This window comes from Cavia porcellus, unplaced genomic scaffold (assembly GCF_034190915.1).
Source record: "Cavia porcellus strain 051 isolate PalLab524CR breed Dunkin Hartley unplaced genomic scaffold, mCavPor4.1 scaffold_1, whole genome shotgun sequence".
NCBI lineage: Eukaryota > Metazoa > Chordata > Mammalia > Rodentia > Caviidae > Cavia > Cavia porcellus.
The window spans coordinates 161,951,186-161,968,004 of NW_026947484.1; the positions used below are offsets into that span (position 1 = coordinate 161,951,186).

General features: G+C 46.0%; 1 protein-coding gene across 15 annotated transcripts in view; it reads right to left on the reverse strand.

Annotated features, from left to right (window-relative positions):
• Mier1 (MIER1 transcriptional regulator) overlaps window positions 1-16,819 on the reverse strand; it is a 49,977-nt gene that overhangs the window by 21,422 nt on the left and 11,736 nt on the right. For 7 of the 15 annotated variants that reach the window (XM_003479106.4, XM_013142867.3, XM_013142870.3 and 4 more), the window contains 4 exons: window positions 15,208-15,232; window positions 10,344-10,489; window positions 2,234-2,395; window positions 896-1,028 (listed from right to left, as the gene is read on the reverse strand). In XM_003479106.4, coding sequence (XP_003479154.2) covers window positions 896-1,028; window positions 2,234-2,395; window positions 10,344-10,489; window positions 15,208-15,232 — 466 coding nt within the window. Of the gene's footprint in view, window positions 1-895; window positions 1,029-2,233; window positions 2,396-10,343; window positions 10,490-15,044; window positions 15,082-15,207; window positions 15,233-16,819 lie in introns of all 15 variants that reach the window. The other 8 variants (XM_063258749.1, XM_023561184.2, XM_063258742.1 and 5 more) reach the window with 2 other exon arrangements.

Consider the following 16,819-nt stretch of genomic DNA (forward strand, 5'->3'; position numbering starts at 1 on the left):
GGTCGCCTTAGTACGTCTCATGAAGTTCCATCTCTTCATGTCCTTTCTTCCTTTCCAAATACAGAAATTCAGATCACCAATGTAACACTACCAAGCCAGCTGTTCTGAGCAAGCAGTCACCTTCTAGACTGACTTGGAAGGAACAGGCAGCAGAGGCAGTGACCACACACACAGGAGTCCCCACCTCAAGAGTGACTGCCTCGGACTCAAGAGCATGAGGCTGCCAATGTTAAGTGCTTGGTCACAGCCATGCCTGTGCGATCCTACCTCAGTTTGCCCTGCATGGCACAGTATGATGGGGGTTTTGGGTGACTGCATCATTGAAGATGTCGCAGCCATCTGGGTCTATGTGTATGTATTCTAGGGCTGTGATGTGACCCTTTTAGGTCCAAGTGCCAAATGTGACCAAAACCCACTTATTTGTTGCAAAGCACCAACACTGCCTGAATGCTGAGGTTTTAGTGTCGACAAAAAACTGACTCCCTGGTAACATATTTTATCTTAAAACAACATGCGTGCCACAGAGTCACCACTATTCTAGCCGGTCCACACAACCAAGAAACTGCTGAACGATACAATTCTTACAACACATTGCTCTGAATGAACATGACAACACCTCAGAAGGCTACAAGGCAAAGTAAAGCAGAAAAATGGAACGGGCAAGATGCCAGGACAGGAAAAAGTACAGCTGGAGCCAAGCAGCACCGTGGCTGCCATTGGGCATTCACCAACCTTGGGGCCCTGGTCCCCTCAACTAATAACCCAAGGAACCCATCTACTTCTAGAAGAGATTTCAGAGTAAATGAATTCAAAAAGGGCAGTGGCACATGTGTTAGAATTTTGGCTAACACATAAAGCAGTGAAATCTTTATTGTAACTGCACAATAACACTTACTTGTGTCAAAATATTTACACCTGCGTGGGCGGATCATTTCCTGCGCGTCTTGAGCAGCAGCAGACTGCGACGGGTCGTCATTGGAAGACTGCGTTTCATCCTCCTGACCGGATGAGTCCTTTACGTTCTCTTCCTACCAGACAATAAATGACACTTACTTAGGTGCAAAGAACACTGCCCCAGACAGAAAACATGACATTAATGAAGAACAAATAGGGAAGTCCAAGCAGTCCACCTAATGGTGGTACTTTAGCGCTGACTTGTTAGTTCTGATAAAGTTAGTATCAGGGGAAGTTGGGTAAACAACAGACAGCAGCTTTCTGTGTCAACTCTAAAACTCTTCTAACATCTAAAATTATTTCAAAATAAAATAAGAAAAAATAAGCACAGAACTGTCAGCTCTTCCTGTTTAAAGTTAATAGTATTTTTAAAAAATGCTATCACAAACTACTTAGAAAAGCAGAGAAGAAATCTAAAACGACAAAACAAACTGTCCTCTCAGAAGTACAGCTCAGAGTTTCCAATGTCTGTGTTACATGTGGATCAGTACCTTTTCAACATTTAATCTCTTTCTATACTTCACTTATAAATTATATTCAGAATTTGGCACTGTCTGTGATTTCTGTCATTCACTACAGGTCTTGGGGTACACAAGGTGTGCCAGAAGCCCACAGTAAATTTCTCCCAGTGGGAGACATGTTGCAATGAACTCCCCTCAAGCTAATCACCCCCACCCCAGGAACACACCCAGCCGGGGTCCTGCCACATCCTGCAGTACATCCAGAGCTACTGTCCCCTGAGCATCTGCAGCTTCGCTGTCAAGGCTGCCTCAGGGTCCTGCAACAACTCAAAACCTTTTCCTTTCATGGTCACTTTGCCCCTGGGGAAGATCTCGGAGTGGCTCGAAAGCTGACCTAGTGAGATGGATGAGCACATGTCATAAGCCTGCCTTTCTGCTGGATGGCACTCGGCAGCGGCAGTCCCTGTATTTTTGATCATACCCTGCAAAGACACTTGGAAAATGAGACTTCAGACAGTGGCAAGCAGAATGGGAAGCAATGGGGAGTGTGTGTGTGTGTGGGGGGGGTGTCCAGGGGAATGTGTCTTTCACTGCAAGAAACTTCACTCATGGATTTGGTTTTGTGAGGCCAGGTCTCACTACATAGTAGCCCAGGCAAGCCTTGAACTCTTGGTGATGCTCCTGCTTCAGGCTCCCAAGTATGGGATTAAAGGTGTGTGTCACCAGGCCTGCCTAATAAATCTTTGAAACTTTTAAGTATTCACCTTTTGATTTCCCACTGCACAGGCCCCCTGGCTAGAGATGACATGTGACCTCACCTTATTCTCTCCACTGCAGCCACTGTGGTCATCATTATCGGCGTCTTCGTCATCTTCCCCTTCCTCCTCCTCCTCCTCCTCTTCCTCATCCTCTTCAGGTAGTCGGACAGTACTGTCGTAACCATAAAGGCTGAGAAGTTCATGAATTGGCATGTCGCCTTCCTAAACAGACCAAAATAAAAGTTAGTTTTTTATATCAAGTGAGTTCATATCTTTAGGCTATACATAAAGCTGCACTCTATGCACTTAAAAACACACATGAAAAATTTTCCAATTGGGCCAGGGATTTAGCTCAGTAGCATAAGCACTTGCCTGGCAAGCACAAGGTCACAAGTTTGAGCCTTGGTACTCCCCCTAAAAAAATTCAAATTAAACAAGTAAAACTGAAAATATTTTTGAAAACTATGAACATCCCAGTCTTTTAAGTATTTCTGTAAAACTGACCAATTTTAATTTTTTGACCAATTTTGCTAACAAAATCTGTTCAACTAAAATGAAAGTGACATTTGTCTAAAACTATTTTTTGCAACCAATCCAGTACATATATAATGACAGTCAATGAGAAGTTTCACGTGGATTACCTATTATTAAATGAAGCATATTGATTTGGAGCAAGCGAGATTAGGAAATAGGCTTTCACCTAAGTTAATAAACCCAGGAAGAAATGAAATGCCAAACACAATGGCCAAAACACATTGAAAAGCAGCGCCAATCCACAGATAACACTGCATTAGATGCTTCCCTGTGGTGTCTGTGCCTCTTCCGTGGAGAATCACCTCACGCTACCATTTCTGCCCATGTGACAGAGCTGGCCTCCCATCTCCTGGAAAAGGAATCACAGGCAGCTCCCTTTGCAGTCACAAGTCACACAGATGCAGCCAGACCAAAGCACTCGCCTCTAGGAGCCATCGTCCCCTGAGACACCAGCCGCCTTATCAGGGCTTCCATCCCCCAACACCCTTCAGCAGTGACGTGGGACAAGCTTTCTGGAGAAGATACTCTAATCACTGGTGAAGTTGTACAAAGTACGAGGAAACACGATGAAAACTCACATTATTTGAACACATTGGGCATGCACACAACACACAAATGCATGCTCTGAAAACCCACAGAAAAGTCAGTGTGGGAGCCAGAGAATGCTGTGTGTGACCAGCATTCCGCATGGCCTTAGCACTCTGTGTCTTACTAGGCACAGAGAAGTCGAGGCCATGTGTTAAGAGACGCTGTGGCTGAGAGCACAGGACAAGCTGGTGACACTACTGCTGAGATTACAAAAGTCACTCCCTCACTCGGAATCTGTGAGTGAGCAGCAGTGTAACACTTCCAACATACACTTTTGAAACAGGAAGAAACTACTGCTACTGCTCCCTTTCACACTGACACGACTGCACACACCGGTGCACCCGCTGAATGATGGCAGACACCCTAAGCCCGCAGCCCTCACACTGCTCCGGAGCATGATATGGACAGTGCTGGACGGCGGGCAGCAGGCCACATGCCACCCTTGAGTGGAGGACACTGAGACCTGGATTAAAGGGTCAGTGCTTTACAAATAAACAGAACTTCACACTTGCCAGACAGACACATGAAGGGCGGGCTCTGCACAGGAGCAAGCAACTGTTGGGAAGCACCTCTCACGTGGCAAGTCTAGGTTCCACACTTCGCTCAGTTTTTCTCTCTCAAAAGGGAAACAGAGCCACAACAGAATCTCACTGGATCTTTAGCAGAACTGGACAGGACTGCCTACTTTTGTTTGCTACTTCTACCTGCAGATAAGGAAACCAGCAGGGAGAAACATACTGTACTGAGACGTCAGTGTGACCCCCAGACCTCTAAGCCCAGCTTGCATCCTGCTCGATGGGCCAGAGGTCTCTGGGGAGACTGCTGGTGCAGTCTCTGTGGCTCCCACTCAACATGCACAGGCCCCAGAGAACTGATGGCAGCCCATCTCACACTTAGTTCTCCTTGAAGCTAACCTAACACAGGGTCCTAGGATGTACTCGTCTGAGTTTCATTTGCAATCAGGTTTTATTATGCGGCCCAAGCTGGCCTACAACTTGAAATCCTGCTGCAGCCTCACCAAGGCTGGGATTCCAGGTGGCAGCTACCTCACACCTGCACACAGCGCTGAGAAACCACAGCTACCTCACGTTCCAGTCTGACCTCCTCCTCTCACTGGGCCACAGCACTTGGCCACCCTGAGGAACCAAGTAAACTATCAGTCAGATCACTGTTTTCTCCTGATGGCCTGTCATTTGAGGGCATCAAAAACACTTTAAAGCTTTATTTTCAAAAAGCGCTGGGTCTTGTCTTGGAGTCCACGACCCATCAGGTTTCAGGTGACGGTGCTGGTACTAGCAAGGGACTGCCTTCGGAAAGGCACACGTGACACACCCATGGCAAAACACCAGTGAACCATTACCCTACAGAGGAATGCTTCTGGTCATCAGACAGAAGCCTTGTCACCTGCAACAACACAGATGGAAGCAGAGGTCACTCTGGGAAGTGAAGCAGACACAGGAAGACTAAGGTGGGTTCTCACTGTCTGGAGACACAAGTAGCCGACCCTGTTGGGAGACCAGCCTGGACAGGAGGCACTAGCGGGAGGGGCTGGGGTGGAGAGGGGCACTGGGCCACTGTACAGGGTGACTTTTGGCTCTGCATCACAGCAGGTTAAAATGCTACTGGTCACAATGACCTGCATTTCCAACGGGTAGCAGAACACACAGATGACTGATGTCCAAGAGACGGAGGTGCTTCCTCTGATCTGATCCTTGCAATCTGCACACAGGCACTGGATCACCATGTTTACCCAGAAACCCACGCGGAGACAGGCAGCAGGCAGCTGACAGTGGGCTCAGGCTCACTGGATTTAGCCTTGGAGCTGGAGGCGGCCTGTGTCTTCTGGCCATCGGTTCCTTGTGTTTTCCTTTGGCTTCCTTATTCTCTTGGCCAATTAGCACACTCTACAGTCTCTTGTTTTTCTTAGTACACTATTCCTTCAGAGAAGCTCATGGCATTCGTGGTGTGGGACATGTGGAAAACGCACTAAATCTTGGGTGCTTTCTTTTTTTTTCATCTTTTTGAGATAGGGCCTAACTTTGCAGTTCAGGCTGGCTTTGAATTCACAGTAACCTTCCTGTCTCAGCCTCCCAAGTGCTAGGATCACAGGCAAGACCCACCAGGCCCAGCCAGTCACGGGTGCTTTGGACACTGGAAAGTTTGATAATTCTGCTGAGTCTTTGTCTCCAGGTGACAATGTATCCATCAGTCTAGGGATGTCCTTCTCTTTTCTTGTCATAGTAAAAACATCGCAAACACTTAAGATTGGCAACCGCAATGCAAGCCCCATCTGTGCTTTCTTCAGTCAGTTCTCCTTGGTCCACAAGAATAATAACCTTCACCGGGCAGCAGGTGGGGAGGGGTAGGAGAGACATCTTGCTTCATATTTTGTTTCTGGAATTTTATGACTAGCTGCTGTAGAAAGATGCACTAACTATCTCGAGCAGAGCCTAAAGATCTAGGACTGACAACTTCCTGCAATGAACCTAAGCTGCAACCAGGGAGCCAGCCAGGTGGCACAGCAGAGGAAATGCGCTCTGGGTAGACTTGTGTCCCCAGGCCTGGCTGTGCCGACACTTAATAAAGTCCCACGAGCCATGCACTAAATTCCTCCTCTTCCCTGTAATAGTCCAGATGGATTTGTCTTTGTGCTCCCCAGATTTTGATGCTAGAAACAGTGTGGATATCCTGGAAAGCAAACATTCTGCTTTTCCCTCTGAAATAAAAACTGAATGATAAAAATTTTCCAGCATGGGGTTCCAGTGGGCCCTGTCGGTCACCTAGTCCAGTAGCTTCCTTTACTAAATCCCACATTCCACCAGAAACAGGGGGTTTCCTCCGGCTTCCAGGAAGCATCAGAAGGAAGCAGCAGTGCTTTATTTCCATTCATGGCATTGTCCAGAATGTAGAACAGGGGAGCAGAGAGACGCTGGTTGGTAAATAGTGCACTTTCACAGCACAGCACAGAGCTCTCAGGTCCCAGTTCTGGATGATCCAGAGAGGCACTACAAGAACTAATGCAGTGCTTATTATGTGCCAGACATATCATTTTAGTAAAGACACCTGGAGCTGGCTATCTTGGCTTTGTCAGGATCCCAGGCAGCTGGGTGCACAAACACACCACCCTCTGGGAACTGGGCCCTCAAGTTAGGGGTGTACCAGGTTAGTGTAGCATGAGATATAGGTGCCAGGCTGACAAGACTGAGGGACACAGCACAGGACTCGTGAGGATGCAGGATGCGTGTGGCACCTGCAAGAGCTGAATGGTAGCCAGCGTGAGTGGAAGAGGAACACAAATGATCAAGGTGAAGTCTGCCCGACATCATGACTGTAGAATCATGTCACCTAATCACCCGCGGAGGGGGTGCCACCCAGCCCCAAACACTAGCTTCAGTCCTGCAGGAATCACTGCTTATGGCAGCACACACAGGCCTTCAAGGCAGGGACAGGTGCAGCTCCGGGGCCACAGACACCCACCGCCACTAAAGAAAGATATACTGAGGAGGCGAGACAGGGGACAGAAACTCAGTAAGGCCCAGGGACCACATCCCAGTGAGGCAGAAGAGGTCGTTGCTAAGGCAACCCCCTCCCAGGGGGCAGGGCTGCTCTGGAGGGATGAGACTGTGCTGGCGCCTCCTTTACATCTGGAAAATTTGGGCTACACTATACTTCAGGAAGATCACTCCCATTTAATCTGTACTCTCCAGCTACTGCGCATGCCTAATGCTTAAAAGTTCATATTACATATTGATATTGTGTTCTTTCTGAAATGTATCTAAATATATAAAGATATCACTAATCATGATCTTCTCATCTATTAAGAGTGCATCTGAAATTTTAAAAAAAGTTTAAATATTGCTCATAGAAAATGAAAGCCTCTTTATTATAGAAATGATTTTGACACCCCTCCTTCAACCACAGAAAATTCTAAAATCCCTAATTCTATGAAAACATTTAAATGTTAAACTTACAATGAAAAAGGCATTTTATATCAGAAACATAAATGCACACAACTGTAATAGAAAACAAAAAAGCTGCTTCTGTCAAGTATTCACAAAATCAGAATCCAAATTGAACTTAAAACCACAAACTACTGAGTTATTCTTAACTCACAAGCAAACTGTCAAGAGTTTTATCAAGGGGTTGGGGATTTAGCTCAGCGGCATAAGTGCCTGCCTTGCAAGCAGGCAGTCGTGAGTTCGATCCCTGGTACCGATAAAAACGAAAAAGACCAAAAAAAAAAGTTTTATCAAAAATTACATCAGAAAACTATTTCATGCAAACAAAGTGCCAGCAGAGAAACTCTGCCATTTCTTAATATAACTGTTTTGCTTCTGTAGGATCAGATGAATAGTCACTATGACGAAATCTAATTTTTTTTTTTTTTTGGTCTGTTCCTCCCCTTCTGTAGTCTCTGTAAATAATTCTACTTTAATTGCTGTCTCTAAAGGAGGATCAGGTGAAGCTAAGTTTAGGGGGCTAAAACAAGCTGGGCAAAGGGGTGGACAAAAACACACCTAGAATTCTGGTAAAGCAGTCCATTAGCGATCTGATACTAATGAAATGTAGTAGGTACCCTGCTTCCTGAAGCAGAAGAAAACCATCCCACCACGGCATACACCGTGACCCGCTGTAACTCAATCATTCTTGCTAGTGAAGAGTTGGCCTCCTTCACCTCTCATTCTTGCCATCCACTCAGAATCTGTAATTACAGTGCAGACAGTTCTGAGCAAATAACGGAAGACAACTGCCTTTTCACTTCAAAACACAGGAAGCAGTCATCGCTGTTAAGCTAGCCAGCTGTTCTTGTCTCCTGAACTGCTTCCCAGCCCCACACTTTAAGAGTAACCCGACCCTAAGTTCACCGCTGCTCTTTAACCCATCCTCATGATCAGTCACTACGGTGACCAATGCAAAGCATCGCTCAGAGCAGCTGTGCTCTCTGGAGTAGAGTAAGAAGCACCACAGACCAGGTCAGCGTGGGAAATTCCAAGCAAGGCCACCTGACCAGAGCAGCCTGAACAGTACCAGGACTGCTTTTCAGGCGCTTTTATACTATAAAAAGTTCAAATAAAAATTCTGAAACAGAGATTAGTAATTCTTCACAGTACATTTTCTAAATCCTTAGAAGCTGGCAGCGCATCTCAGTGCGTGTTCTTTTCACCATGGAGGACAGCAGCTGCACACGCACCAACTTCTGTCAGAGCAGACCGGACAATTCAGGTGCTCACTCATCCAGTGCTTTTATTTACCATGACACATACCGGTGAGTAGAACAGTGTTGGTCCCTCCTCTCAAAAAAGTAACAGAGGCTACAGATGACAAATACACAGTTGTTATATTAATTCGGGGGGGGGGGAGAGCACAGGGTACAATACAGTTTTGTCTGCTTGTTTTTTGAAAAGCCAACTAGAGGACAGGAAATGCACAATGAAGAGTAACACCAAGCCCAGATGAGGAGGAACCAGCCTTAAGAAGCCCATGCAGACAGTGAGGAGGCCAAAAGCCTTGAAGCAGGAAGCCAGGGGCCACCCCAGCAGCAAATGCAGCTCACGCAGCACCCCCAGAGCATGCAGCGAAGCCTGGTGGTCAGATGGCAGGCCACATGGCGTGGGGGATGTGAGCTCCATGAAGATGTCTCGACCATCTTCAGGATGAAATACACAGAATTATTACAGCAAGCTCAGCACTGCTGGGGGTCAGCATACTGCAGCAAGGCGCCGAGAGGAGATGGGGTGGCCAGCTGAGAAGCTGCCGCAACCATCAAGGAAGACTGGGCGGCTTCCCGGGCAAAGACAGAGTAGGACAGGAAGACTAGGCTCGCCACGGAGTGGAAGGCCAGTCTTGTCACTCAGAGAATGGACACTGGGCACGGAGGATGAGGACTCCTGGGTCTGACTTTAGAACCAGATAAGCAGAAGAACTAGTTTCCACAGAGCTACAGAAGAAGGGCAAAGCATAGCAAGGAGGAGGAGAGTACCGGGTGTTCATAATTTCCATGTGTGTGGAGTACTGGAGACTGGGGATGACCTCATGCTGGACATACAAACTAGGGAGAACACACACCGTGGAAACAGCTCACAGAGTGCAGGGACTTTGAAATGCAATGGGTGTGCAATTCAAACCTGCCCAATGAGATGGAGACACACCCGCCCTCCTAGGCTGAGCTAGTGAGGAAAGGCAGGGCCATAGGAGCCTGCTCCCGAGTATGTCCACGGATACCCCTGACACAACCAACCCTCAACCTACATTGTGAGGAATAACAATCTAGAGATAGATGAGAAGGCTAAGAAGCAAGGATCAGGAAATGTAAACGTCTAAACCTTAGGTAGTAAAGGAAGAAGGCCGGGCATGGTGATGCACGCCTGCAATCTCAGCTCTTGGGAGGCTGAAGCAGGAGGACTGCCGAAACTTCAAGGCCAGCTTGGGCTACAAAGTGAGCTCAAGGCCAGCCTAAACTACATAGTGAGACCGTCTCAAAAAGGAAAAAAAAAAAAAAAAAGGAGGACACAGAACAGGAAGAGAACGGGGGAGATTACACTGCCTGCCAGTATAAGTCCAGAATCCAAGTAGGAGGGGAACACTAACTTGCATCAAAAACCACTGAAAAAAAGAAAGGCGTAGAGAGGACGTGGCAGTGGCCGGACGCAGCGGTGGCTGTACCAATGAAAGTCAGTTGCTGACAGCGAGGGGCGGACACACTCCACAACACTGCACGCAGAGGACGGAAACGGGCACAGGTGTTAGGACACGTGGGCTCTGTAGGCTAAGGAAAAGGTCGGCCACTGTGGAAGGCTAAGGGACAGCAGGGATCTCGAACCCTTCTGGGCCCAGGCCTGTAATGTCGTACCAGAGTCACTTCCACTTTTATTACTTCACGCAATACAGCTACTCTAAACCCTTCATTTCAAACTTTATCCTTCTGTGACCACACGGACTTTTTTCCATAAGAACTATAAATGTCCCCCCAAAATACAGAGAGAATCAATTATTTCTTCTCTCCACAAAGTCATCACCACTTTATCCCCTAGCTCTTAATATTATTTACCCTTGCAAGATCCTCTATTTCAGAACTGAAGTTTGTTTCTCCTTCCATCATTTCTTCCTCTTCTAATGTTCGTTCATCATCAAAATCATGAACCAGCATGTCAGCTGATGGATCAAATTCATGGTCATCTGATGTTGCTGAACCTCCTGGTAAAGAATATTTTAAAAAGTTTGGTGAACCAAATTAAGTGTCTTATTAATACTTTTTTAGTGTATATGCATTACTTATCTGAAGCTGGATAAAAGTCAAAGCACAAGGAAAAAGCTATGTACACTAAGATTTCCGCTTTTAAAAGCCTTGTCCTTTCTTGTCCCCCACATGGCACAGCTCCTTGCACTGCCCTGCCTCAGCTTCACACACTCAGTCACACCACAACAGGGGGCAGGATGTGGCACTTGGTGACCTGAAAACTGTGTCATAACCTTCTAAACAGGAAGTGTGACGTGTAAATGGTCAGCCCAAGTAAGAACGGCCTTTCTGTTTGTGGAGGGGAAAGAAAAAAATCACAATTTGAACCATAGGATTACTAACAGGCTGTGGCCTGGAGGCCCTGGTCACCTGGAGGCCACCTGACTCCAGCCACGGCTGTCAGCAACAGGGTCGGTGCTCAGCCCTGTAGGCTGGTTATTTGGAAGGCGATAGCGCGGGAAGCAATGAAACTACACGTGGTCAAGTTAAAAGACAGGTGAACAGGACACTCTTTTATCAGCGCTTCCCTGGAAATGTATTCCAGCATTTGAGTGACTCAGCTGATTTTTGAACTGAAATAGCTCAGAGATAAAAGCAAAATTTATTCAATCTGCATACAAAACTTTCATCAGAGACATTTACAATAAGCCAGGGCCGGCTGGCTGGCCACAGAGCACTGCAGGATCTGACAGGTCGGGCCATCACGGCCCAGCAGCTAGGTGTGTGCCCTGGGCCTCCTTCTGGCCTCAGGGTGCAGTGCCACTCGGGGCTGCAGGAGCGCTGGACTGAGGGGTGAACGCGGGGCTTCACCTTGCGCCCCAGGGACCGTCTTGGAACACCCGGAACAGTGGGACATGGTGGAAAGTGTTCTCTTCAAATTCTTGCTCCTCCAATTCTTCTAAGTAACACCAAGAATTTCATTCAAAAAATCTCAATCTTTGCTATAAACGGGTTAACATGAAAAAATCAGCCATCTTTTTATCACCTGAAATGTTGATGGTTCTATCCAGTTATGTATGTATTTCATCCTGGTATAAAATCCGATGAGTGAAACATACACAGAGGCTGACTTCTGCTAGAGATGAGGCTCTTCAGCCCCTCCCATAACTTTGTAAATAAGCACCATTTTGTTTGTTTCTTAAGATGGGGCCTCACTATGTATTCTACACTGGCCTCAGCCTCCCGAGTACTGCTTTATGGCGTGGAGCACCAGACCTGGCATAAGCACCATGTTTAGCTTACCATGTGCCAGACATAAGTGTGTTCAGGCACTTCACATGCATCATCTCTACCTTCCAATCATCCTATCAAGTCAGCACTGTCCCACTAAAAAATGAGGAAAAATACCAAAGACTTGGGCCTTAGAGTTTACGGAGCACCTCTAAACTGGGTGCCAGGAGCGGCAAAGATGAACTGTGCCTGGCTTCACCTCCTGCTCCGTAAGGAGGCTCGGGAAGGAGCCCACGTTCGCGGACTCAGATGAGCCACTGTAAGCCGGGTGAGATGCAAGGGGGAAAAAGACACTGTGCTCATTGAAAAGTGTAAGAAACTGCTATTAAACACAGCAAACAATTCTCTGCCAAATCAGATCTCACACCACATTACAGTAAAAATGAGCTGCTGACATTTATTGAAGCTTTAAAATGGTTTACAAAGATGTTATTATTTCTCCTGGACATTAAGAAAAGGCTACCTAACTGTCATAGACCATTTCGGCTCTGGGTGGTGGCCCAGACACTAGGGTCCCCCTGGAAAGCCACTGTCTTAGCTACAGCTTCATGTTCTGTCTTCTTCTGAGTCTTGTATGGAAATTTTTCTCACGTTTCTCAGTGCTCCTGGCCATCATCGGAGATACTCAGTAGTAAGCACAGATGATTCTATGCTTCTCTCCTTCCTTGTAGGTGGAAAGGCTCCTCCAAAACCCCAGGCCACTGTTTGGGTCTACTATTACCTTGGACAGAATTCTTCCTGAAGGCAAGTTACCATCACGCAGGCTACGCTTAAGCCCTAACTACTTATTACCTCCCCACCAACTTACACCACTTCTCTTTCTTTTTCCTTTTTTAAGACAGGGTTTCATGAGGCAGTTCAGGCTGGCCTTGAATGCACTTTGCAGTCCAGGCTGGCCTCGAACTCATGGCAGTCCTCCTGCCTCAGCCTCCCAAGCACGCGCCACCATGCCTGGCTGCCCTATTTCTTTGGTAGTATCTGCAAAGCTGACGAAAACTTGCCATTTTACTTCTACATATCGAGTAACACAACACAGGAGAGCATCTCCTCCTCCAACTCCCTTCCCACCAATAGAACTATTCTACAAACTTTTAACTTCAATTATTCTGCTATAATCGACCTCTGTCTTATCTGACTTCTCACCGTGGTCTCTCGGACCAACCAACCATTCTGTTCCTTTCTGTCAACTGCTGGACCACCCCTAGGCTGCTTCTAAGGGAAAATTCTAGCAGTGCACTATCAGTAACTGTAAGCACAGTGCTTTGTGTAAGTGCCCTGCTTTACAGGGAAGCCAAGTGCCACAGATCTGCTAGGAGATCCCACCACATTGCACAATTGCTGCAAAGTTTTGTGGGTTTTTTTCCCTGTAGAAGAAATCTTATCCTTCATTTAGAACAGGGTCTCACAGGGTAGCTCAGTCTGGCGCTGAACTCACACCCAACCCTCTGCCTCAGCCTAACTGCTGGGATACACCACGCCCAGGACAGTTTGTATCTTTTCAAAGACTCAAAGACAGATTCAGTTTACAATATATTCACATGTACTTATTTAATCATTTAAATTTTTTTCTTCCTCTGCCTTAATTCCCACTTCTAATGATGATCGGTCTTATAGCTGAAAACTTACACTGGTCCTCCTCTCTGGTTTATACTGGTAAAATCTATAAACAAACCACTGACTGTGATCACATAAGCACAATTACTAACACCGATTCCCAACCCCAGATGCTAAAAAAGGCCGTTTTTTTTTTTAACCAGCAGATCAAAAATCTTTTTTGCAAGAGGCCTGTACTCATGGTCTTCTCCACCAACTTTCGTAACTCCCCTAAAACTATTATTACCTAAAAGAACATTAAACATTCCTTTGGGCTGAAGCCAGAGGCTACAAATACTGTGAAATGCATAAGATTTTCCTCAGCTGGAAAACAACCTAACAGAAACATAAACAATATGAACCTTAACACCTACATATCAACAAGCAGCAAAAGCTACTAGAAACATCTCTGTCCTTTCTGCTCTGCTCCTCCCCCAGCTCTGCACAGGTGGACACAAACTGTGGAAGTCATCTACAACTATCAGACCTGACACAAGTATTTCATTTTATCTGGGTGTCTGCTCTTCCAAACTCATAGGCGCACCTAAAACTCACTCCACTTGCAATGTCACTATAAATACAAGAACCTGCTTTTTCAATGTGTTTTGAAAAAAAAAAAAAAAAATACGGGAAACAATGATACAGTGATACAACACTTAGCTCCGGTCAGGTTACATGCAATGTTAACCATCCAGAACATACTTACAAAAGTTAAAAACTCCTTGAGTGTCACAAATGTCACAAAACTTAATGTACTTTAATCATAATGCATATAAGAAAAAGACATTTTTAGATGAAATAGAGAAATCAAATGTAAACTGAGTGTTCTGGTTATTTAAGAGTGTTCTGGAAGTAATCTAATCCTCAGAGAGTGGGATTACTTGCACTCACACAAAGGACCTTGGATCATTAAAAAGGGCTCATATTGTGTTGAACATTATGAAAAGCATTCTTCCTATAATTTAAAACACAGAAATGCGGCTGCTTCCAAACATGAAAATACAGCAGTGTGGAATGTGTCACAGCTAAGCACCCAGCACATGTGTGTACGGGGCCAAGCCTCAGAGCGCCTGTCCATGCTCCCCGCACTGGCCTGGGCTGGCTCTGCCTACACGGTGATCTAAATCAGCATGAGAGATGGAGGGCATGCTCCACGGTGGGGCCAGGCCCTGGGACTGAGCATGAACTCTCCATCTAGATTTTATGTGGAATATGTAAATTTTAAAAGATTATAGTGGTCCTCCAAAACATAGGCGATCCAAATTGGTCCAAGGATCAAAAATTTGTAACTACTAAGACAGGAATAGAAAAACCTACTGTATATGAATGAGAATATTAAAAACCTTAAGATGTATGGTCAAAGGATAAAACTTGATACTACTAAAATCTGAGAATAATATAATTAATTCATAACACTGAACATTTACCTGTTGAACCTTTTGCATACTCAACTGTTCCCTCCTGCAGTAAATACACTAACAATTTTTTCCTCAAATAAAAAATTTTAATTTCCTACACAAGTATTTTTAATCAGATTCCTTTTTCAAAAAGATACTTCATATATACTTCAACTCAAATAACAATGTAAAACTACAAGGTATACATAAGGCAACTTAAGAGAAAGAGAAGGACAAAGAGAAGGAGAACAGACCAAAAATAGGCATGAGGGTGAACTCACAGCCGCCTCACCTGTACTTTCAAGGGTAGTGAAATATGTCATCCATTTCTTTCTCCCCAGAGAAAAGAAGCATTCAGAAGAAAAGCAAGTCAGATGACATTCTATCTCCTCTAGCCTTTATGCAATTACAGGGCAAATATTAGAGATTATTAAAAATGGAGGAAAAATACTTACCTGGACTTGAAGATTCAACAGATGGCTAAGGGGAAGAAAAGAAGACAAATTAGCGTTTTTGCACACTGTAACTCCACATGTGTCAGAGAAAGCACTCCATGACTATTGTGCCTCCAGTAACTACTACTGTCTATGACCAGTTAAACCCCCACCGACAAACGCTTCCCTCCCACTCCACTTACACAGAGAGAAACCCACCAGTCCCAAATCTATAAACAGAGACAGTGACATGCAATGCACTTGTTTTTGAAAGCAAACATGGGCTGCATGACACACATGGATTAAGATACGCTTTTAGGCCTCGGAATTTCCTGAAATAGTTTTTCACCTATTGATACAAACGCACACACACACACATGAACACAAAACTACACACTAAGTTTGCTATCAGTGTGGCCTATGGCTTTAAAAATGAGTTGTGAAAAGGGAGACAGGAACAATTTAAAGATATAATTTTAAAGAAAAATTATGTTCTAAGTAAGCAAAGGAAAAACTAAAATGTCATCTAAGTACCGAACACTGTAAGAGGCCAACTTTACCAACACAAAACCTCGCTTTCAGGTAATTATGCTAGGGAACCTGGGAAGGAGGAGTCCGCAGACCCCCAGGCCCGGGCTTCCTTCCCACACGGGGCCCCTCGCCAGCTCGCCCACGGGCAAATAGAAACGCTGAGGAACACTTAAGCCACGTTACCACCTGACAGAACATGGCTGTATGTATGTTAATTTACAATTATAAACAAGTCATCTATCAACATCAATTCCTCCACTAGACAAAGACAGTTAACACCAAAGATCCATAGCTGATGGGAACTGTGAGAGTCAAACCTGGCTGACTCCTGGGGAGCTACTATCTCATGGACGGGGGGACAGATGGAGGAAGTGCTAGAGCCCGGCCCGGGGCCAGGCTATGGGCAGTGGGCAGCAGCCTTCCTTCCAGTGGCAAGGGGGCGGGCAGGTGAGGATGAAGCAGCAGAGGGGAGGGAGAGTGAGGGCCGAGACAAACCCTTTCAAGGTGCTCAGGTTCATCTGAAAACGCCAACAGTACACTGGGCCGACAGTACACTAGGCCGCAGGGTGGCAGGCAGGTTACCAGGGTGAGGGTCTCCTGAGGCGCACACTCCCCAGAAGTGCCACTGCTCCTTCGAACACTTGTGAGAGTGGCTTTCCCTACAGCAACAGCCCACCATGGCCCCCCAACAGGTACTGTGCTGGACACTGCGATCGGGTGCCACTTCCACTGGTTCTCTAAGGGGAAGCAGGGCAGTAAGGAGGCAGGGGGAGAGCATGGTGACCCTAAAAAGGGATTTCTAGCTTAGCATCAGCTCAGCCACACATTTCCGACTCAAAATACTTAACTAGTACACAAGTTACTACACAACAAATCAACACTCTCTACCATGAACCCATCCATGGCTCCCAAGTTCATTTGCCAGCCTGGTCCCCAGCTGTTCACCCAAGGGGTCCTCTTGGCGCGGGTCTCAGCAGCAGCTTCCTGAACACACTCAGGTGCAGTACACACCAAGAGCCAGTGCTCTCATGAAGGAGGTGCTCGGCAGCTCCTGGGCATTTAGTTCTTTTTGATCACCCCAGTAATTCTGACTGAAAGCAAC